At 41.2% G+C, this 23,897-nt stretch overlaps 1 protein-coding gene across 3 annotated transcripts in view; it reads right to left on the bottom strand.

Moving 5' to 3' along the window:
* Nucleotides 1-1,812: 1,812 nt before the first annotated feature.
* LOC118417145 (enhancer of mRNA-decapping protein 4-like) overlaps nucleotides 1,813-23,897 on the bottom strand; it is an 87,828-nt gene continuing 65,743 nt past the window's right edge. For 2 of the 3 annotated variants that reach the window (XM_035822552.1, XM_035822554.1), the window contains exons 11-27: nucleotides 20,640-20,718; nucleotides 13,856-14,030; nucleotides 13,368-13,434; nucleotides 11,377-11,474; nucleotides 10,636-10,851; nucleotides 10,095-10,289; nucleotides 9,273-9,589; nucleotides 8,837-9,078; nucleotides 8,189-8,357; nucleotides 7,318-7,522; nucleotides 6,857-7,012; nucleotides 6,266-6,381; nucleotides 5,793-5,958; nucleotides 5,149-5,335; nucleotides 4,522-4,741; nucleotides 3,992-4,155; nucleotides 1,813-3,169 (exon numbers count right to left, since the gene is read on the bottom strand). In XM_035822552.1, the coding sequence (XP_035678445.1) occupies nucleotides 2,989-3,169; nucleotides 3,992-4,155; nucleotides 4,522-4,741; nucleotides 5,149-5,335; nucleotides 5,793-5,958; nucleotides 6,266-6,381; nucleotides 6,857-7,012; nucleotides 7,318-7,522; nucleotides 8,189-8,357; nucleotides 8,837-9,078; nucleotides 9,273-9,589; nucleotides 10,095-10,289; nucleotides 10,636-10,851; nucleotides 11,377-11,474; nucleotides 13,368-13,434; nucleotides 13,856-14,030; nucleotides 20,640-20,718 (2,953 nt within the window). In that variant the 3' untranslated portion in view covers nucleotides 1,813-2,988. The remainder of the gene's footprint in view (nucleotides 3,170-3,991; nucleotides 4,156-4,521; nucleotides 4,742-5,148; nucleotides 5,336-5,792; nucleotides 5,959-6,265; nucleotides 6,382-6,856; nucleotides 7,013-7,317; nucleotides 7,523-8,188; nucleotides 8,358-8,836; nucleotides 9,079-9,272; nucleotides 9,590-10,094; nucleotides 10,290-10,635; nucleotides 10,852-11,376; nucleotides 11,475-13,367; nucleotides 13,435-13,855; nucleotides 14,031-20,639; nucleotides 20,719-23,897) is intronic. The other variant, XM_035822553.1, reaches the window with a different exon arrangement.

Genomic DNA, 23,897 nt, shown 5'->3' with positions numbered 1-23,897 from the left:
AAAAAGTTGACACACATATCTGTGCCAAAGTGGAGAATTCTCTAAAACCTTCACCTTTGCTCTACTCCCTTCTAGCCCCTGTAGAGGGAGGTCACAGTTCATTCCAGGCAGGGTCTAAAGGCCAGGGACTGTGATAACTAACAGCTGTGGGGAGCTATAAAGGACATAAGGGGAAGGTCTAAAATAGGAACGGCCAAGTTGGGCATGTGGGCAGCTAAATCAAGCTCCCAGCATGTGAAGTGTGCTGTAGGTCATTTATTTGGGTGGGTATCATACAAAGTACTGCAGGCAATCTGACAAGTGGTTGGCTCTCTGATAACAGAATAGATTGAATCTTGAATTTATTATGGGAAGAAAGCATGATGGCCTTTCAAATAAGGTGGAAAATTCGTGAGCAAGCATGTTGGTTCTTGTTGGCTTGTGAGCAGGTCATCCCCCGAAATACTCATGAGTCACTCTCATGGGAGTTACCTGTTGCGTTTGGTTTTACTGGAGATGATGCAACCTCACCTTAAGATTACATGATGGCTGGCTGAGCATGGGGGATTCCCCTTCTATAAGGATCACTGGTGATGGGGGATGAATGGGGGCAGGTAGGGGGTGTGTATGTAGTGGAAGGGGCCCACCTGGGATGGGTTTGACTCCAAAGGGTGAATTTGGGGTTCAGTGTATCTCCATCTTTTTGTCTACCTTGTCCCCCCAACGACCAGGAGGTCAAGGGACTTGGTAGGTAGGTAGGTATCTCAATCATGCTTCATAATACAAAAGCCTCTGTGTGTGTGTGTGCATTTATTACTACAACATAACCCATAGCTAGTAAGGCTTGGGGGGAAAAGTCAAAATATCATTGAAGTGCACAATCCAACATCAGTGACCTTGGCTGAATTGAAGGTTATCATTTCCAAAACAAAACCTTAGGCAGGAGCATCTGGTTACACAACATCAACATCTGCTATTTTTATGTGCTTGTTATATCTTTATGCACAGTGATGAGTTGAATGATTATCTGGCTGAGGTGATAAATATTAGGTGCTAGCCTCCTACAGACAATTTAGAGACAGAAAAGCGATGTTCACAAATAGACAGGCGGGCATGAAGCATGGCTGTACCACCTGTGTGGTGCCCCACTACTGTGGCCATGTCTCAGGGAATGGTGACACAGGTGGGTAATCTTCCACTGGTGGGCAACACAGGACGTGTCTTACATCAGCCTGTAACACAGACTGGGTCTTACATCAGTCTATATTCAAGCATGAATAAATAAATAGTCTTTTGTACATGTCCTTACATGAAACCACAGTGAAGGACAAAACCAAGCAGATTGATTGACCAGGCTTGTGTTTTCAGGTCATTTTTAGACCTTTTTTTAAAGCTCTACACCTCTTTCTACTGATTCACGATTTATTCTATTCCACCGCCTACAAGACGAAAAGGAAAACACAGATATGCATGGGTTTAACACAAGTTGTTTGAAGTATGAGTGATATGTTAGCGAAAGTTGGCCATTGTGGCATTTCCTGATAAATTATGCAAATGAGGCCCTGATTTGTGTGATTTATGTCTAATATTACTTTGTATGAAATTGCCATCATTTACTTATGGTAAATAAATAGTATTTCCTCATTAAGTGCTGATAATCTGAATGCTGTGACTGTACTATTGAGTTGTTTTGTCTGGAAAGACCAAGGACATTGATACATCATGAAAGCTCCACACCTTAACACTATTGGTGACTTGGCTAGTAAATTTTGTAAAGTATACATATACATGCCCAAGTCAATCCAGATGAAGAAAATACACATGACAAGTCAATCAGTATTTTCCAAAGTTTATTCTGAGAAACATGATACAAAGTTGTTGCTAGCCCAATCCCATAGGTACAGGTACTTCTGTTGTGATGGTAGTACTGTTCATGATAAACAACAAAGGTAGACACAACCATATAAATACAATGTAGCTTGATTTTAAACCTTCTTCAAAAGAAACGCCTGAAGATTTAAACTGCATATTTGCAAGAACATTCTACAATTTGGAACAAAACAAAATGTTGTTGTGGAATTTGAACCAAAAATGTACTCATATATAGCAGTTATGTCTTCCCTTTACAGATCTTTTATGAACTTCAGCTCATTTTGCATGTCTATGATGAGACTCTTGGTGTGTCTCTATTTAAAAAAGAAAAAAAAACTTTTATCAGTTTTGGGAATATCCCTGGTTTCTTTCTCACACTTCTGTGATAGAAGATCTTTATTCTTTAAGTCCTTAATGAACGGGGGATGTATGAGGAAATGTAATTAAGGTGAACAACAGAGTAATCTCCTTCAACATGATTGCTGGCTGTTATAAGGGCATTCATGATTTGAACTGCACATGCACAGGTGCACTGAACTGCACTGTGGGTAATATGTCAAAGGTGAAGGTCTAGACCAAGCTTCATACATGTTTTTTGTTTGTCTTTCATTTTTGACATTTTATCCACAATGCATTGTGTATGTCAATGCAACAAGGCTAATGATACAGTAAAACAGTAGACTTGACATAGCAAATGAAGCTATGACAGCAAAGTGCATGTACCACATATGTTCTTGAATTGCTCTTTGGATGTTTCACTATTGCAAGATAACAGGTATATGGTTGATATGCCATGTTGAACACAAACAATATTTCCACACTAGAATGTTCATCTGATAAAATACAAGTATCCATCAGACATCACACCCAACAACCATCAGGTATCAACCTTTTGCTGTTCACTGAACACAATAAGGACAATATACATTTTGGAGGATTTTTGGTCTATCTTTGTATCATCTGCTAAACAAGGTGCATCCCATCATCTCTTTGTTACAAGCTGCCTGAATGGATGACAATGTGAGAACCTTGCTTTTTCTATGACTGAATCTAATTGGCTAATTCGAGCTGTTTGGGAGGATCTGGTTGGCTGAAGTAATTTTAGGCATATGTCTGACTGGTGATGATTAGTTGCTGCTACTTCATGAGAGACTGAGCAGCCATGTTTAACATGCGCATGTTCTTAATCATTTTATGGTTGGGCTCTGACTGGATGAATAGATTAAGCTTCTTGCACAGTGCACTGAGGACGACGGCGGCATGGTCACATGTGACAGGGTGGGTCAGGTCAAGGTTCATCACTGACTCTTCAAGGTACCTGCGAAGAAAATAACATACAAGATGTCAGATATCTTCATAGAACAAAAAATACTGCAAGGAGGCTAGAAATTGCAATATTTCTTAGGGACCTCAAAAACTACACGCCAAAATTCATAAAAAATACATCAAAAGAATCTTGACTTATGTGTGGAAACATATAAACAACCAAAAACAGTACCCCTATCAGAGGTAACAGCAATACTACACAGACAGTATTACCTGTGTTTGAGTTCTGTGTTGTGTGTCAGGTGGACAGACAGTATTACCTGTGTTTGAGTTCTGTGTCAGGTGGACAGACAGTATTACCTGTGTTTGAGTTCTGTGTTGTGTGTCAGATGGACAGACAGTATTACCTGAGTTCTGTGTTGTGTGTCAGGTGGACAGACAGTATTACCTGTGTTCTGAGTTCTGTGTTGTGTGTCAGGTGGACAGACAGTATTACCTGTGTTCTGAGTTCTGTGTTGTGTGTCAGGTGGACAGACAGTGTTACCTGTGTTTGAGTTCTGTGTTGTGTGTCAGGTGGACAGACAGTATTACCTGTGTTCTGACTTCTGTGTTGTGTGTCAGGTGGACAGACAGTGTTACCTGTGTTTGAGTTCTGTGTTGTGTGTCAGGGGACAGACAGTGTTACCTGTGTTTGAGTTCTGTGTTGTGTGTCAGGTGGACAGACAGTGTTACCTGTGTTTGAGTTCTGTGTTGTGTGTCAGGTGGACAGACAGTATTACCTGTGTTCTGACTTCTGTGTTGTGTGTCAGGTGGACAGACAGTTTTACCTGTGTTTGAGTTCTGTGTTGTGTGTCAGATGGACAGAGAGTATTACCTGTGTTTGAGTTCTGTGTTGTGTGTCAGGTCCACAGACAGCTGCTGGATGAGTGACAGCAGGACAGGCTGCTGGAGGGGACAGGGACTCTGGCTGAAGACTTGGGCAGGGCTGACGGCCTCGCACACAAACATCACCAGGCTCAGGTCGGAGGCTGTCAGGGCCTGTAGCAGATGCAAGAATTATCGTACAAACTTTAGCTGTCTTGTTAATTCAGAGGCTGTTTTAGACTATTGTTGGCAACTGTCTCTATCAGAGCCTGCTTGAAAACTCTATGTAATGCCATCAAAATTGTACAATGACAAACAACGAATGTGACTGCAATGTGAGCAAAAATCAACAAGAAGTAAAACGTTGGTATAATGACCCAAAATGCCCATCTTAAATTGTGATACCAAATTGAACCTCAGAATCAAGTAGAACCTATATGAAAAAAAAAGAGCTAAGATACTTCCGAAGGAGTTTCATCTTTTGAAAAAGATCTCAGAGCTAATACATATATTGTTTTGGTGAGAAATGTGTACCCTTACCTGCTGGAATGCAGTGTTAAACTGGCCTTGCCTGAGCAGTGCCATGATCTGCATCTGTAACTGCTGTGTGTCTGCCTGTGGTGTGGGTACTGGTGTGACATTTCTGGATCTCATGGCCTGTACCACGCTCTCCCCTAGGGCTGCCTGGTGCTCCTTCAGCGCTGTGGAAACTTCTTCTCTCACAATTCTCCGCACCTGGGAGATCAGAACATCTTGCATGCTGGAAGAATAGAGAAAAATATTACTTAGTTAGACGTTGTACGAAACTGGGGAGCAAATGCAGCACTGTTTCTGGCATATCTTGACCTCTAATTGCCATAGCTATTTTAGCATTTACAAATTTTACATCTGCAGATAAGACAAAAGTACAAATCTTTCAAAATTTCATAATTTTTACATTCACAAACAAACAAACAAATGACTGCACAGCTAAGTTTACTATCTTATTTAAAACAAGTACAAAATTTAATGTACATTGTACTTCCATAACTTCAAGTCTTCAAAATCAATACTGAGTATAACAAGTTTTGATAAATATATCAACTATATACAATTGTTGAATAGAGCCAGTGATGATTCCAAACAAGAGAACTTAATACTAATTATTTTGAAAACACAAGAACTTACTTGAGAATGGTGGACTGTAGCTGGCTCTCCAGCTCAATTTTGACCCCTGCAGTAATGCCATCCTGCAGCTGTGAGGCGCTGCTGTTGAAGGTCTCCACCAGGCCCTGCAGCTGGGTCAGCACTGGGTCGCGCTCCTGCTGCTGTCTCTGCCGCTGCTGCGCCAGGTGCGCCTCCAGCTGCTGCAGGTCTGCAGGAGAAAACATCAAATAACTTGCAGAAACACCACATAGCAAGATACTACGGAACTGCAGTTAACAGCCAGACACAGCATGTCTACAGTGTAAGATTTAACGAAGGCACGGTCGACCATCGCTGACCCTTAAGTAGATGATCGAGGAGGATGTTGGCCTCCAAGATGGAGACCTCCGGTCTCCTGACTTCATACTATCAACTAACTGAACTGACCTGACTGAAGATTTGTCGGCACAACATTCATGATTTTACATTCATGGCAAATTAGCAATACTGAAAATAGTGCTGTAGATATACAATGTAACAATTCAAAAACACTGACTAGCCTTGCGTGTCAATGTTATAATCAGGTAGGTATCAATCATGTTTTTGTACAATTACATCAGCTACAATTTTTGTTCCGCAGTTTTATGCAAATTCTTAACCCCCAGTGACCACCACCAGTTACTTACAGTCCTGCGTGCCTCTCTGGAAAGTGTCGTTGATCTGCTGGAACATGGACTGACACGCCTTCTCAAACATGGGCACTACGGTGGACTGGAAGGCATCCTTGTAGGCAGCCTGGACCGGACCCTGGATAGCCTGGGCTGCAGACTGACCAATGGCCTCGACAGTAGTCTGGAAGGGTAGGATTGTGGGCAGTGTGTTAATCTTCTTCTTGCTGCATAACCCCAGAACTAATACAGGATTGCAGGTAGTACATTGTATGTTAAGGAAAATTTTAAAATCCCTGAAATACTAGTGTTCTCTGTATACTGTACTATTAGTATTGTACACTAATCATTTAAGAACATTTCTAACCTACTTCAACAACAAGGTCCCTAACCAGCATTTCCTTGGTTCTAATCCAAATGTCGCCATTGTGTTTTTTAAGCATCATACCTATTGTATACTATTTGCTAAAGAACACAGGAAATACACATACTTTTGCACGGACCAACTTGGAGATATTTTCCTTCATGAGTGAATCTGTTGCTGTGAGCTTCTGTGCCATGGTCACGTTCAACTGGTCTTTCACTGGGTCCAGGGACTTGGTCACAGCTACAGTTGCCATATGAGAGAGACCAATTAGTTATAAGTTAGTAACACATCGTGACTAAGAAAACTTCAACTGCATCAATCATCTATCTCAGACATGTAATCAATTGCTACCATTTTAACAACCATTTAATATATCTACACTGAACATAGACATCACTGATTCAATGAAACTGCATTCATTCCACATTCTTACTTTGGAGTACTTTGCTTCAGTTAGGGAGTTACTTTTGAATAGGGTGTTAAGCTGGAGGTGTTATGTTTAAGAAGAGCCTTACATTGAGCATACTAAGAACTAACCACATTCATACATATTCATATCTATTCAAAAGAGTAGTGGTCCATCCTGGGGTCAGTGGATCAAACCTTACAGTTAAGTCTTACTCCGAAGGTACTTACTGTACATGTACAAAACTTACCAGTTATGGGAAACAAAAACAAACAAACAAACCAACAAGACATCAGTTCCAGTTCCTACCTGGGAGGACGCTGTTCTTGACCTCCTGTTTCACACATTTCTCCAGTTTGGAGGTGATGGAGGAGTTGAGGGTTTGGGAGACGGTTGACAGGAGGCGCTCCTGCTTCTGTTTGTCCAGATCCTGCCGCTCACGAAGAGCCTCATCCAGACGTTTCCCTGGGGAGTCTGGTTAAGGAACTGGTACCTAAATAAGATACTGAAATGGTTTTGATTTATCCTAAACATTGCCAAGGGGAAATTTCTCTGTGATGCGACAGGGGTGACCAGGATACACTCCACAGTGCTGCAAGGACACATCATTGGTGATGAATACATGTAAAGGGACACTGCTTGTTTTGGGTCTTGAATAACCAGTTGATCCAACTCACACATCCTGTTTTCCTTTTTCTAATGTTACCAGATTCAGAAATAAAATGGGAACATGTACACCATCCTAGCACATCCCTACAGCAGAAGGATACTCTCTGCCTGTGTATGCTGCTGCAGTGCCTTATCCACAGAGGTTCCTGTGGACACGTGCAGCTGTTTGAGCTGCTGTGTGACAGCCTGTGTCAGGACAGCCTGGTTGGCAGCCTGCTGCTTCTGCACATCTCCCCGCAGCTGTTCCAGCTCCTGCTGCTGTTGCCGTAGCAACAGCAGCACCTGCTCCAGCTGGGCTGATGATACCTGTACATGGAGATGATAAATTTCAGCAATTTCCACAAGACAATTCAATCCCAACCCCAGGATAAGATACAAAGATCCCTTGCAGAAGATTTGAGTGACATCCATCACTCTTCTTCCAGCTACATCTCATGTAATAGTAGTACTGACTCCTTCTGCTAATTTCTACAAATGCTGAAGAGGAGTTATGGGCGTCTTTCTATCTTATCCAGTTGTAGAAATTGAGTTTAATCAGCCAGTGTAAATGTAAATAATATTGGCTTTTGCATATTACACGTACATTCAAATTGCAGGTGACAGGGGCTGTTTATGATTTACAGTATACAACTTGTCGCAAGCCTTCAATATCTGTAAGTCTAGCCAAGGAGTCTGATCAGGGTTTTTCTCAAATGAGGCATAAATCCCCATTACAAGCCTTTTCCCCACACCTTTAGTCACAGGCACAACACTAATAGACCTGTACAATGCTAAATAGATAGACAGATTCCATAGCACCGGCTACCTCTGTCAAAATGTAGAAATGCCTATTTGACAGACATGCAGGGACTTTCTCAATGGTTATGCTAATAGCTGTTCTCTCATTGCTGAACTGCTAATTGTGTCAGAACTGGTATATTGAAATGCAGGATGAACAGGTTCAGGAAATTCTAAGATTGAGAAAGTCCTTACCTCAGCTGCCTGCCTCTTGGGTGGTGTTCGAGGAGATGCCACTTCCCTGTAGTTCTCCTCTGTTCTGTGTACCCTGGGGGACACTGTTTTGGGTGGGGTGGACCTGCCTGGCAACACCTGGTCATGGCGGGTGGTGGGGAGGGCGGCAGCAGCTCCCTGCAGTTCGGGGCTGGAGCAGTAGGGGGCAGAGCATATTCTACCACTTGTTGTTATAAAATATTGATATTGATCATGACAGTGGTGGTGGTTGTTGTTTACCTTGTAGAGCCTAGTGGTACAAAGGTCAGAAAGATTCCTTGCAGTTTCAGTACCTGGATATGTAAAAGGGAATGGTATGTTGCTAGCCCTTTCCCCTTACAACCATGTAGGATTATCCTTGAACACACTTTATGTATTCCTGAGATATTTTACCAGGGTTTGAACTGGGTTCAACAAGTTACCAACTAACCAGGACTCAACTGTCGGGCTGCTAACTAGCTAACCAACAGGGATGTCCCTACTACTGACATTGTGGATTCCCAAAATTTCTCATTTGTCACATCTCACTGTTTTATATTACATATCATGTCTTATTCTTTTGCAACACAGTAGAAAAACACTGTTTAAAAAAAAAAAGAGTACACTTAATTATCAAGCTGTTCTCCATACCTTCTGCCCATTGGCTGCCCATTATGTAGGTCTTGCTCCCTGGGTGGACTGCTGGTCTGACTGGCCACCAGTTCAGGCTGCGCAGTCCTGCTGGCTTCCTCCACATGACCTCGGTCCCGCGCCGTTTCCATGGTGATGTCGGGCGCACGAGGCCACCGTAAGCCGTACTCGTCCTGTACCGGCTCGTGCCCGGAGTCTGGTCTCTCCTCGCCTCCTGTGGCGCCCTCTGCCTCCTCTGCAACCTGGTGGGAAGGTGATAAAGACTTAGCATAGACTGATCACGATGCTTGTAGGACAGACCTGGTGCATCCCCGTCTTACATCCTGCTACTTTGCAATAATCATACAACTGTAGATACACACCAAAATAAGCAAAGAAACAAGTACACCAACTGACTGCCCCAATTTTCACAGAGGTGATAAGAAGACCTACACACCTCAGGCCTGCCCCTGGGTGACATCCCCTCGGCCCCCCTGCCCCTGGGTGACATCCCCTCGGCCCCCCTGAGCCTGGGGGACAGCACCTCCTCCAGACTGGAGCCTGAGCTGGGCGGTCTGGGCTGGCTCTCCTGCTGGAACATCTGTTCTAACGCCTCGGAGGCCGCGGGCGTGTCCGTGGAGGTGGACGTGGAGGAGATGAGGTCCGGCGAGCGGGCGTGGACAGCCGGCGGGAGGGGCTTCTGTTCTGGTGGGGAGAGGGGAGGTAGGGGCAGGGTGGTGGGGGTGGGGACATGGCTGGGGCCATCTGGTGTCCCTAGGAATGGGAGTAAGAGTTAATAAGGTGAAAACTGTCATGGCATGGTTGGTTCCTATAACCAGCAAATAAACCACGAGTGAACAAAGCTTTAACATTATGGCAATCATCATACATCAAACCAACACATGGGTGAGACAAGTCCTGTATAATATATAACATACACATCTTTTAATCTTGTACAACTTTTGTCAAGCATTTGTCAAGTCATAGGTCCAGTTGAGAGTAACAGGATCACATCTACTATACTTGACTGTCACGTTGGATTTATGTTGAGAACTCATTAGTGGTAATATGAAGTAACATTGGCAGTGGCTATGGCAAAATGGAGCCTTCTTATTTGTCATTCCTCTGGCTATATGATAATATGCAATATGCTACCATAAAAGGATGTCTCATCCGTCATAATTCATCATCATCATCAACGGGAAGAAAAACTACACTAATCAAGAAAAAAGTACAATATTACCATTGCTGCATTGTTTGCTGTGGTGTTTAAACTAACCTTGCTTTGTTGAAGTTGGTGTCAGTGTCAGAGAGCTCTCAGGAGAAGCCTGGAGAATGTCCTGCAGTTCAGCTACACTGTGTGCGGAGGCGCTGCCATCCAGGGAGTTGGCTACAGAGTTTCCCATGGGAGTTACAGCAGTGAAACTGCTCATGCTGGAGCCACTACTTCTCATAGTGTGGTCGCCTCTTTCTGCTCGGGACAGATAGAGGGATGGGAGTTCACAAAACATGTGGAATCGAGGAATGAATTGATGTATCCCTCATAATGAGCTGAGTTTGTCTCAATCATGAGTTTGAGTTTTTCTTTAATTCGCTCACCCGCATCAGTTTTTGGGTTTCCAGAATCATGATGCATCAGAAATATGAGCATCCATATTATCAAATCAACATGGCCTTACCTTACAAAGAGCTGGAAGTATGATTTTTGATGATCAATACTATCAGAAGGCAAGCATTTATGTTTATTGACAATTTCATCATTGTTGAATACAACTAGAAAATGTTGCATATTGGTGTCATAAACATTTTCAATGCAGTACCATGTGTGAATGCAGCAGGAGTGAGAAGCATGGGCTCTTCAGCATTGTCTTCAGGCGGAGGGCTTGTTTCCTCTGCTACAGGCGTCCCCTCCCTGTCTGCTCTCCCCTCTAGGACACTTGGACTGGCCTGTGACCCTTCACCTCTCAGGTCAGAGGTTGACCCCTCTGCGTCTGTCAGAGTTTCTACGCTCATGTCAGATAGACCATCTCGCAATGCTGTGGGATCGAGAGAAAAGGAACTGATTTCACATATCTTTTTAATGTATGAAAATATGTTTCTGAAACACTCTATATTCTTATAATATAATTAGACAAAAATTCAGTCATTCTGTTTTGACATTTGAAACTACAGTGCCCCAGCAGTTCTAAGGGAAGCTGCTAGCATAAGAGCTATGTACCACTCAAAAACAATAGCACGTTCAGAACACGAGATATCAAAACTGCAAGTTCTGCTGCCTGGGGACCCAAATCTAACATTTGTTTTGAAAGGGCAACACCTTACCACAGTCATACAGTTGTAATCAATTTCATGAAAATCTAGGGGTAGCTAATCCTAGATTATGCCATCAAACCACATACATACATGTACATACAAGTGCTACAAAAATGTAACCTTCTTAGTGAAGGTTTATGTAACAGGCCAGGCTACTACAACAAAGCATTCTCATTATAAACAGTTTGAACAACAGGTTATCTCACTGTCCTCCACTGAAATGAACAATACGATGGCAAGATACATACCTATGTCATCCTGTGAGACTGAGCCAATAGACTGGGGCTGGTGCGGCCTGGAGGCAGCTGTGGCTGGTTTGAACCTGACCTGTAATTCCTGAAGGGACCTGGAAAGGCAGAGATGACAGTCAGGAATGGAAGTAAAGCCCTCAAGTTAAAACTACACGCATTTCAACAACGGTATCATCAGAATCTAGGTTATATGCAGGAATCTCTATAGGTATATGTTGTACATGAATCTGTATCATAATGACATTCAGGATTTTACATGCCTACCCATCACGGCTTTTCCTCACCTCATGTAGGACACACACACATCCATGATAAAATCTTTTTACAACCCTCAGTTCATCACCACACACGGTCCACACTGCCACAAAACGTAATCACACTTAACCATCCACTACCTGCTAATTTGGAAAGCCAATCCAATCACACAAAGTCAAAACGGCACGATTAACCGTGGGTAGCCCTTGCAACGGTCCTGATGACAACACCTTCCCAGGGGAGAACCTGTGAGATTCTCACCCTGTTCTAGTTGGGGAATAACCCTTACAGCCTTGTAATAAGTAATAAAGATTGGTTTTTCTACCTCCGGCTACAAAGCAACCGTAAAAACCTGCAGTAACTGATTACGTTTCAGCTAACAAGATTTTGGGATTCCAAAGGTCAAATGCCGAGCTTCTAGGTTGTACAGTCAAGCAATAGTCTAGGTGAGCTGGTCAAAACTGCTCATAAATGATTCAGCAACATGTATACCTCGATGTCAAATGGCTAGATTATTACATACCAGGTAGTTTACCTGCAAGCTTCATTTCAACACTGCATGGTATTCTTGATCAAACATCAGGATTATATTTCATAGAATTGTTGTTGTTTCAACACACTTTAAAGAGTACTAATTATGATTAATTTCAAAACTGTCTGACAATGGACGTTCCTACTGTATGACCTTCACATTTTGCCTCCAGAGATTTCAAACTGATCAAATATAAGGACATTCTAAATTGCATAAGATTATTGTTGTTTCAACACACTTAAATTATCCTTTAAAGGGGACTGGTTATGATTTTTATTTTTGTTTGACATTGGATGTTACTATGACCTTGATCCTATGCCTCCTGAGGTTTAGAACTGATCCAATAATCACTCCATCTGTTTAGCCTCAGATTGATGGGCATTATCCCAGAAGGCTGACTGTGAGAGCGTATTACCAAACAGATAAACATGCTCATCATTTCTAATAGCCTGGCAAGTGCAGGCTCCAGGTTGGAGGCTTCATGGCATGTCTGAACTTGCATTGGCCACAGCTGCAGACCACATTTACCAGTCTATATTCCAATCAAATGAAGAGAAATTACAGAACAGCCAATTTTCATTACAGCATCATGAGATCTCCACCACAGCTAAACAATTATTTTTTTCACACTAAATTTAACTGGGAAATGTTGACAGTGCTAGAAAACCTCATTAACAGTCAAAAAGCAAACCGCAGACAGCCCCGATATTTCAGCCAAGAAACATGACTGTCCATGGGCGATGAGTATTCTTTCCAAATGTACTCATCTTCGTGTGAATAAATGCATAAAAAATGGAAGGTCATTTGATATTATCTAAAATCTACAGGCTTGTGTAGGGTGGGTACTCATGTCTGAGAGCAGTGTACAGGACTAGGTCACATATGGTAGTAATAGCATCACTTTGGACTTGAACCAAAACTAAGCTAGTAACACCCTCTTTCCATCAGAGGCATGTGACCACACTGCAACTGCTAGATATACAAAGATTGACAGATCACTCCATGAATTTAATAGATAAAGAACAAAATGTGATTTACGTGTTTTCTTCTGTTTTAAATCATACTGTTAATCTTGTATCATATTCTAATTATGAATCAAGGATTACACAAAGCAGAGGAGGACCAAGTGACAGGACTGCATAATATGTTGTAAAATGTTGACAAGAAAGCATCCTAATTGACAGAAACATTGACAACTTACTTTGTGTGCACACAGAACAGCTTGAGGAGAACACCAGTGTCATTTGAAGCTGAATGGTCACCTTCACCTGTACATGGACACAGCATTAATACTTACTTTTCTGCACAAGCTCTTAAAGCTCTTCTATGCCTTCCCATAGCAAACCAAACATTGCATTCAAAAAGTACATGATGCTATAATTTCTACCTGAGATGATAACAGTTGATCATTCTATTGATGCATTTGACTAATCTTCTGTTGGATTACTTCTCAACAGATTGTAAAAAAACAAATCTACTTGTTATGCCATTTCATTCTGATAGGAGGCGTTCCAAACCTGCCAAAACAGTGACTGTTGAATCATCAACCCTCCCATTGCCTAACTTCTGTTATTGGAGTAAAAGGGATGAAGTTTGGACTCAAGCTAAAAATGTCAAGATGTAGACAGCTCTGACTTGTCAATCTGTAGTGTTCAACTTGACTGATATATAGCATGAAAGTTGCCATACCTCCAGTCATGTCCTCTTCCACCTCCACCTCTGCATTGACAGACTTGAACTTACGCAGGGACGCGTCAGCGATGGCAAAGGAGAGCAGTGGTTGGGTAAGGAGGTATTCTGCGAGGGAGACGATCCCTGCTTTCCCATCATCAGCATTCTGATACACCTGCAGCACGTACAGCACCTAGTGTGGAGAGGATTTACAGTGTTTGGTCAAGTTTTAAGTAGTGTCTGGATCTTTCTCAAGAGCAGTATAGTGATAAGATGATAGACAAAAGTTCCTCTGTTGTCTCATTCATTGAAAAAGTGAACTGATTTTGAACCAGTTAAGTTCACTGCATTGAAGAGCTAAACTTGTTGTCATGGATAATACAGATGCTCTAGACCGCATTTTCTGGTTCACTGTATCCTGGCGAAATTTCCCTAGCTCCTTTTGACACGCACAGTGCATCACTGCTTGAACAGTCCCATCCTATTAAAGGACTGTGAACCTTTCCAGAGGTGCAAATTTCTGGTGAGTGACAACAAATGAGAATCAACTCCCCACCTCTTGGTCCAGAGGCATGAAAACTAAACACTGGACTATGCTCTGGACTGTGGAATCCAGAAAGTCATGTAGGAATAAAGTTGAGTACACAGTTAGGCAATATGGCATGATGATAGTACAAATGAAACGTGACACAATTAAAAAAGGTCATTGCTTCTAAGATTAACTCTTGCATTCAGAAATGAAAGTCTGTTAGTGTTATTCCTTATTTTGTTATTTTGAGTGATTTTTCAACCAAAAAATCAACGCATGGGTCAGACTGGTCATATTGCATTCAAATGTAGGTTAAGGTCCCGGAACTTGAAAATTTCTTCAGACAGACAAGTTAGATTGCCTGTGTGAGTCGGTTCCGCCCGGAAGACAAATCAATAAGCAAACTGATGAGTCCGGCCCTTCTTTCTGACGTCTTGTCATCACAATGCAAACACTGTGTGCATGAGAATCCCCCCTTCAGACAACCATGCCGATGGATCTGACAGTTTGTATTGATTTGGTGGGGTCTTCATTACTCGGTGATGATTCCCCATCTATCCAGCGGGACAGCCATGCCTTCCGGCTACATTGTCCTGCAGATCACACAATCATCACCTCACCCCCCCAACTTTGGTGGCAAACTTCAGGCTCTGAAACTGATTACTGTCTCCAATGTCAGTTCATTCAATCTCACTACACTGACTGACTTGACTTTATTCAGATCCACAATTAGTCTAACAATATGTTTTTTTCTGTTTTCATATCTGTCCATTGAACTCACATACTTTTCTGTGCTATAGCAGTATAGTTTTACTGTTCGGGGGTTGAAAAGTAAGTGCGACAGCAACAAAAATTTGGTGCTAGATTTCAAAGGGGAACTGCTTTCCATGTATACATAATGTGGCTTTGATTGAAGAAGTGTAAATTATTGGGGAATATCTCTAAATCCCTATTTTATGTCCCTCTGAAAGCAATATACTGACACGAGAGTAAATAACACAAAAATCTGCAATTCAAATAGCTGCATAATCCATGGATCTAAAGATATCGACTTATTTAACATAATAACTCTTCACATTGCCGGATTGAAAGAGAATTACCAAAACTAATATTTGTGCTATCTCATCAGTGGGTCTGAGTCAGAGACATCATGACTTATGCCCCACACCAAACTCCCAACACTGCCACACCAATATGCAAGATTGCACGCCCAGATAAACATGAATGTGCCCAGTCTCCTGCATCAGGCAGCTGGGAACAATAAAGGTAAACTCTCCATTCTCAGTATTTATCATCTGCGTCCTCTCCTATCTCCCCTGCCCCAGGCTTGAATACGGTACGCTGTATAGTCACATGAAATCCTCTGAGAGACAAGAATTTCTGACTGGGCAGCTACTTGTCAATGCAGAGTGTTTATCATTGTCAGCTTTACTGCGTAGCCTTGAAGTCATTCCCATTCCTGTAGACTTATCTCCATCTCTAGTACATGTAACTGCAGCGTAAAAAGCACTTCATAGTGGGGGAGCTTGTTCGAAAATTTCTTGCCGCCTCTAATCTCCTGACAATCACTATTTGTCACGTCAGCTCTGTGTACTCAGCCCCGGGCATGAATTTCAGATTCCCCGTATCAAAGGCTCCTCGATGGTCACAAGTACACTCATTCTGATGCCTCACTAATACACACAGCATTATAGGGAAGCCCAAAGGCTTTGGTATGGTTATGATCTAACTTTGTATTGGTAATTGCATTGCTTCAGCATTCATGGCTCTACTTGTTGGTCCACCAAATTTACAACTAGTACATCATATTATGGCAGCCTCCTTGCATGTTATTATAATATCTCTGACTTGATTCGAAATTTGGCCCGTTGAGAAGCGAACAATTTAGCCCTCTACCCTCCAATCTCAGTGGAGATGCAAATCTGACTTTGGCGCTGTTTTACGAGGGTTTTATGAGGGACATAAAGTCATAACCCGACATTCCCCACAAATCAACAACATTTATGAAAGAATAGTCATTCATTCTGATAATTTGCAAGATCTTCATTAAGATAAAGAGAGCGCACTAAAGCAAGCCGTCCAACATCATCAAGATATCAACTTTTTACATCTGTCCATGTAAAAGTGTGCGATGTCATGTATCTTAATATGTAAATGCACCTTCAGACAGAAATCAAACAAAGGACACAAAACATGTCTAGTATACACAGTTACTTCTAACATGATTTTAATAAGAAACATCATAAAAATGAAACATGAATGTGTACAGGAATGGTACAAACAAATGACAATACAGTCTAGTGACAGACCTTATGCTATCCTGTGAACAGGCATTTTGTCGTTGTCCCATATTCCTGCACATTTTGCACTTAGCCGCATCACGTATTGTTATCGTCAATTGTCGTAAACAGTTTATGACTGCAGTAAAGGTAACTTGTCCACATTTATCAGATCCCCCTGCAGAAGTTTCATTATCAGCGCTAAGTTACGAGGCTGGGAGGGTGGAGACGATTCCCGCGAGGGTGGGGTATAAGAAAATCCCGCAAATGCAGAGTGTGGGAAATTGTGAAAGGTCAGGTTTTACAACATGTAATAGTTATTGATGAATATAATGTGACTCATAGGTCAGGCCCTTACTGAATAACAATTTCTGCTGCAGTACTGGGATGTCATCCCTAAGCTTAAAAGTTCACATCCAACTTTTTTACAATAACGTTAACTGTCAATGCAATAAAGTTTTTACCATAGTTAGATAATTTTCCAAGCAATCATTGTCTAAGTTTACAGGGGGACATTAATTTGAATTTAATTCCTTATCGTTAACTTTTCCTATAGGGATTAACACAAACATGGTCAATTTCTGTCAATAATACTAATTGGTCCTGCAGGACTATTTACCAGACCAGTGGCTACTTGTGATCCCTGTGCCCCTGCGCAGTAAACTTGCTGTACCAGGCAGCAATATTCTGTTCCATAAAACTTCAGGCAAGACTTGTTTTCAAGAGTTGGGCCATCCTATGGGCACCCTAAAACTGATGTCAGCATGCAAAAAAAGAAAGATTAGAGCAAAAAAAAGTTGCCTTCATAATGAAATCAAAGTAATATAACCAGCTGCTACTGCACCACGTGCCTGCAAAGCTGGTGTGTTACACCGAAGGGCAGTTATATGAGGAATATAGAAACAGAAATAAGTGATCAGGAAGGTTGAACAAATAAAATTACACAGAAAATGGTATACCAAATAAAACGATTTAAAAAAAATTTGTCCTTTCATGTCTGACTTTAGAAGACTTCACTCATAATGATATCCAGTTTCTTTTTTCTCACTTTACAGCATATAATAGTATATTTCCTCATTTTGCTGCCTGCTTTTACAATATGGTCGCAAACTCTTTTTTAAAACTGATGAAAACTGATGAGTGCATGGATGTCATCCATATAAAGAAGTCAGTTTGGCCTTACTGGTTACTACATTACTGCAGTTATCTCAGGGCTGGCTGAACATCTACAGGTCTCATCAGCAGTTTGGTGCGGATGGAGGCAGCCTGTCCTTATCAGCTACAGGCAGGAGGAAGCCGGGCGCCTCGGCCACAATGGGGCACTACCGCCCCTGCCACAGGTCAGCCCAGCAGACGTAGGAGTCATCATGGCCTTTGGGCATGGCTGGACACACCTTAAATAGGAATGGACTTTTTGCACGGATAAGGTGTTTTTTTTAAACTTTGCCAAGAAGGTTATGCTTCAGGTGCTTGTGAGTCTGTCTATGGACAGCATAACTTGAGCTGTGGATGGATACATGTGATGCATGACTTGTGCACGTACATGTATTTGGTGCATACGTACATGATCTTAGTCTTCCAGACCCCTAAAAAATACATGTACAATGTATCTGGTTGTGGTCGTGAAGACTAAGATCAAGTTTGGTAATGGGCTTCCTAGCAGCTGCCTTCCTTACTGTTTTCAGTAGTGGAACGTCTGGTTTTGATATCTTGTGTTCTGGACATGATATCTGAGTGTGATTGCTCTTGTTTACTCTTAAAACTAAGTCCATTACCTTTTCTCTCAGATGGATATCTGAATCCCTTGTCCAGTTGTTTTGGGATGACTACTGAGCTGATGATTATCAAATCAGAAGACTTAGAAGGCAGCAGAAGACACATTAACGTGAAAACATCAATTGGACTCTTTTGTCAGGACCTCTGACCCATTTTTACCCTGCATATTTGATTCATGTGCCTCTGAACATTTTCTATTCCAGAAAGACATTACGCACAGTTGGATGGTTGGAACGTACCACATGGACGATAAAGAATAGCGGAGGATTTGCTTATCTCTCAGCGGCAGGCCCTGGCCAGGGGCGAACCAATTCGACTAAACCTGCAAACAAAATAACTTCCACTTTTCTACACACATCAGGCTTAGGAATCTGACATTCAATTGGTGGTGATGAAATGGGTTTTCCCCGAAGGAGAAAACGAAAGCAATAAAGATCTGCGAGAAATACCTATGGAATATGTTCAACCCATGGCCTTAAGATGTGTATTTCATGTATCAAGATACATAAAATGGGCATAACAAGCAGTCAAAAAGTCAAAGGGAAGTCTGATGGCACACTTTTAATGCTTTTACTTGTGTTGCAATGTTTCATTGCAATATAAAGGTGATAGTCACCTGTTCAGTCAATACTTTCACAGATGTGGTAAATATCTGTTAAGTTCTTTCAGCTGCTTTTGCTTCTATTTAATTCATTACATTCTATTGGACAAAAAAAGTTCAAACAGCACTTCAAACAGCAGTACAAGAATCCAAGTCTTATGAATCATGTTTCTGTGTTTCAACTGACAGTGTGCAATTAATTGATATTTGAACCTGGGTATATAACATGAACACTTATTTCATGGTCCAGTGTGCTATGATGGAAATTCTAATAAAAATGCTTTAACAGATTTACATCATATCATACGGTCTTAAAGACAAATAGAAAGGTAGATGTCCTGGTGTTCAAATGGAAAGTATTTATTGATAAAACAGGAATAAGAAAATATGGAAAATATATATTATTCCTGTGTTGCAACTTATTTACACATACACGCACTTATGTAGCCAGATTCCGGTACAGTTTGTTCAAACTAGAGGCTTGTTACACTGTAGGTTTAGCACTTCATGTTGCATATGAGAGAATTACATTACCTGTGAATGGGGGGCATAGTAACTCTTTGTTAGCCTCTTTAAGTTGCATAGAAGCCACAACAAAAGACCTGTCCAACCCCCAGATGTTTGAATTGCCTTCATAAGTTTTAACAGGGGCCATCATGCGCTCCACAATACCTTCCTACCGGCGCGATGTCAAAGTTCACTGAATTTATATGGCCAACGTCTTGCAGGTAGCTTCATTACAAGCCACAGGATACTCCATTAAGCCGAATGCAATAATTCCCCCGCTGCTTACAATGCAGAGGTTAAAACGGTGAAGTGACATAACTGTCTTGCCTTGCACTTAAAGATGGTGGACCAATAGTAAAACAGCGTGCCATAAACGTGGCATGCATTTTCTTGTGATGATCACACTCAGCAAGTTTATGTGCACCAGCGGGGCAGAGCGGATGGAGGAAGTGATAAAACTGAAGGGAAAGGGGCACGTAAAAAATATGCATTATGTTGGTCCGGGGTGATTTCCTTCTTGTCGAGGCAATTAAGCCGCTCTGAAATCTTGAGTTATTGCATTCAATCAAAAGGTGGCTATAAAGTGCCGGCTACCGACTAAAGCAATATGTAAGGGGAAGGAGTTGTCCACCACAACTGTTATAGGAGAAATCAAATATGCGCATAAGTTACTATGCATCATTGTGAGAATCTTAAACAGAATATCTACCTTGAAAAAGTGAAGGCACTTAACCACTTGCACTTCCAGTTGTACTGCAGATGTTAATGGTCATTCAATGGCATGTATCAATTTAAAATGATTGACCAAAAATGAAGTACAAAAATGTGTATATCATGAGGATCAGTAGATGTTCTTTTTGTGTATTAGTAGTTTAACCTTCGGCATGCTAAGGTATCCATTTGAACCAGATTTGTATTGGGTATGGGATTAGGCAGCAGGGAGATGGTCAAACATTGTAGTATATAGCTCTTTTCCTGCTATTATACAGTACTGTGCTATGTTGGATGAATATATGAGCACACATCCTGTGGTTGCCTGATGTGAAAAAGTGACTGTTTGTCAGGATTTTGAGTAAGAGCACCAACTAGAGCACCATTTCCTGTACCCACCTTTCTGGTAATGTCTGACAGGACCAGGTAAGACGCAGACAAGTCCATGCAGGCCTTCAGGCATGGCTCTTCCTCCGCACTACAGAACAAAAACACAAACAGGAACATATTGAGATTTATGGCACAACAAGTCAAGCAATACTTTCTTATTTGTCAAACAAAATGAACACACTGATCAATGTCTGCATGGTATGGAGAAATCAATATGTCTTTTGACAGGTGTCATGTAGAGCAAGCCCTTAGTGGTCTCATTGTCTGCTATTACACTTAAAATCACTGGTCTGTAGGAATGTGGGTTAAGAAGACAGTATGATGAGCAATCAACAAATTGGACAATTTGCACCGGGGAAAATTGCAGCAATGTCTATAGAAAGACAAGTCATGTCAAATTTTGTTGCTCAACAATTGTAACAGGTACAAAGTAAGGCAAAGTGTTGATAGACACAGTGCGGTACACACAGCTACACATGTTAAGTCATTATTTCACAGTTTCTTTTTAGATAGATATAGATAGAAATTGTGTTGGACATTACAAAAGTACATGTACTTGAAATGTTTTTCTACTTGTCTTGGGTAATGCTGCAATAGCCTTATACTTGATTTATGACTCTCACAGTATCATAAGGCAGGTGGTCATGTAAAGATTGAGCAAACAAATTTGAAGTTGAAGACAATGGAAAAATAATCATTTCTACCAGAAAGTGGGTCAATGAGATGCAGCATGACAAAGGGAAAACAGCACTGCCTTGAAAATAAAGTGATACAAGTTATATCTCCAATCTGACCATCTGTCACAATCTCTCCCTAACCATAGTGATAGATAAGGAGGCAAACATGTCAAACCTACATCATATATCACAGAATGGTGGAATGATTATTTTCAAGTAAAATATGGATGGTCACAGTCATGACATGTGCTGGACCTACATTTTTCACCACCTGAACAATTCTAAAGAAGAGAAAAATGACACTCTCATCACTCTGTGAGTTCTTAACTTGGGTCTTGTGGAAGGAAGAACTGCTACAAATAGAATGTAAAAAAAAATTACTGTGAAATAGAAAAAAATCAGAGAGGGCTCATCAGTATCAAGCAGGAGCACTGTACTAGCATCAGGAGTTGAAAATAGTGATGGCCACTGAACCACAAGGGGGAACACTGTATGAAGAGTTAAAGTCTCGGAGAGCCAATCAGCACCAAGGAGAGGCACTAAACCAAGAGTTTAAGTTTGAGCTAGCCAACCAGCACCAAGGTTCAATACAAAGTTTAATGTTTGAGATGGCCAATCAGCACCAAGGAGAGACACGGCACCAAGAGTTTAAAGTTAGAGATGGCCAATCAGCACCAAGGAGAGACACTGAACCAAGAGTTTAATGTTAGAGATGGCCAATCAGCACCAAGGAGAGACACTGAACCATGAGTTGAAAGATAGAGATGGCCAATCAGCACCAAGGACAGACACCATTCCAAAATTTGAAGTTACCAAAGCTGATCATCACCTAGGGGAGTCACTGTACCAGCTGTCTAAGTGAGATATAAAGAATCAGCACCAAGGAGAGATACAGTTATGTTGAGATATAGCCAACCAACAGGACGATAAGACAGCCTAGGTTGTAGATAGTCAATGAACACCAATGATGGTTCTTATAAGAAAAAGTGTGGCAATTAAAATTATTGCCATGGCGACGGTTTTATTGTTTATAAATATCAAGGATTGTTGTTATCAATGGGTTTTAATAGTCGTATTCCATTCGCCTGGCGATTAATGTTTAGAGAGGATTGCTGTCAAAAGGGGTTCTCTTGTGAGTGAAGGGTGAACTAATAATGTGAATGCTTCTCATCAATTTTACAAATCAGACCTTCATTTACATAAATCATATCATCAGTTGATCATCTTCTCTAGCTAAATAACAATATGCTAGAAATATCAAAGACTTAGCAAAGAAAGCTATTGTAGTATTTTCTAATAATTTATGTAAATGAGACCCTAATTTACTTGATGTATGTCTAATAACGTTCAAATATCGTAGTTGCCAAATGTTGCAAGAATGAAATTATCATCATCAACCACTTTGATATTATAACAATTTCTCAATGATTATGCAAATTAGATAACAATTTGTATCATTTTATGTCTATCTATATTTCTCTATTTTTAAATTGCATATGCTATATGTTTGACTGAGTGTCCTATTACGCGGCTATGAATTGATAACTGATGTAGAGTCATACGCGCACTTACGCCTCTAGATACGGCCGTTTTTCATGGTCCGGATGCGGCGCACCACTTAGAGCAAGTCACACATGTTGAACTAGAGTTCCACGACCCCATACCTTCGTCATTAATTATGCAAATAAGGCTCTCATTTGCATAAATTATATAACTTGATCATCTCCTTCACCAAACAGACGTGCGCAATATATGTTAAGAAAGGAGGATTTTGTAGCTTTTTCTGATAATTTATGCAAATAAGGACCTCATTTGCATAATCAATATACAACGATGTTCACCTGTACATAACTTCCAAATGCTACAAGTATGAAATTCCCGCCATTTACCACAATGACATGAAAGCATTTTCTCATTAATTATGCAAATTAGATCTTTATTTTGCACAATATATATCTATCAATATTCTCTTTTTAAGTTACAAAGGTCACATGTTGCAATGGTCCTATAATTGAACTGAGCATGTTTAGACGATTTTCCAATCAATTATGCAAATTAGCTTCCAATCTGCATAATTGATATAGAATTATATGAAGCATCACGTAACCTATCCACATACTAAAATCATAACAATCCGTCAACCCCTTCTTGAGTTATTCCCTTTCAAAGTCTGACACTACACCTGTCCTGCAGTTCCAAAACAAGCCGCTAGGGGGCCCAAACCTATACCACTTACTCACGGCATCAAAAGCTGTCTACAACTTAAAATTCATAGCCGCGACATGTCCAGAACTCGAGATATCAAACCAGGAAGTTCCGCTGCAGTACCGTAACAGGCCGCTAGGGGACCCAAAATCTAATCGTTTCCAGGTCTCAACAAGACCTACCCACATACCGAATATCAATACAATCCATCCAGGCGTTCTAGAGTTATGGTGGTCTTCTACAAACAGACACACATACAAACGCTACCCAAAATATAACGTTCTTTAATGGCGATGTTAACTATCACATCGCTATCTCACAACCCCACATGTTATGCATCATTTAAGCTCAAACAATGGTTGTTTCACACATTAGTTTGCATTTT

The sequence above is a fragment of the Branchiostoma floridae genome, chromosome 6 (assembly GCF_000003815.2).
Source record: "Branchiostoma floridae strain S238N-H82 chromosome 6, Bfl_VNyyK, whole genome shotgun sequence".
Classification (NCBI taxonomy): Eukaryota; Metazoa; Chordata; class Leptocardii; order Amphioxiformes; family Branchiostomatidae; genus Branchiostoma; species Branchiostoma floridae.
This window is presented reverse-complemented; position numbering and strand designations above follow the sequence as displayed.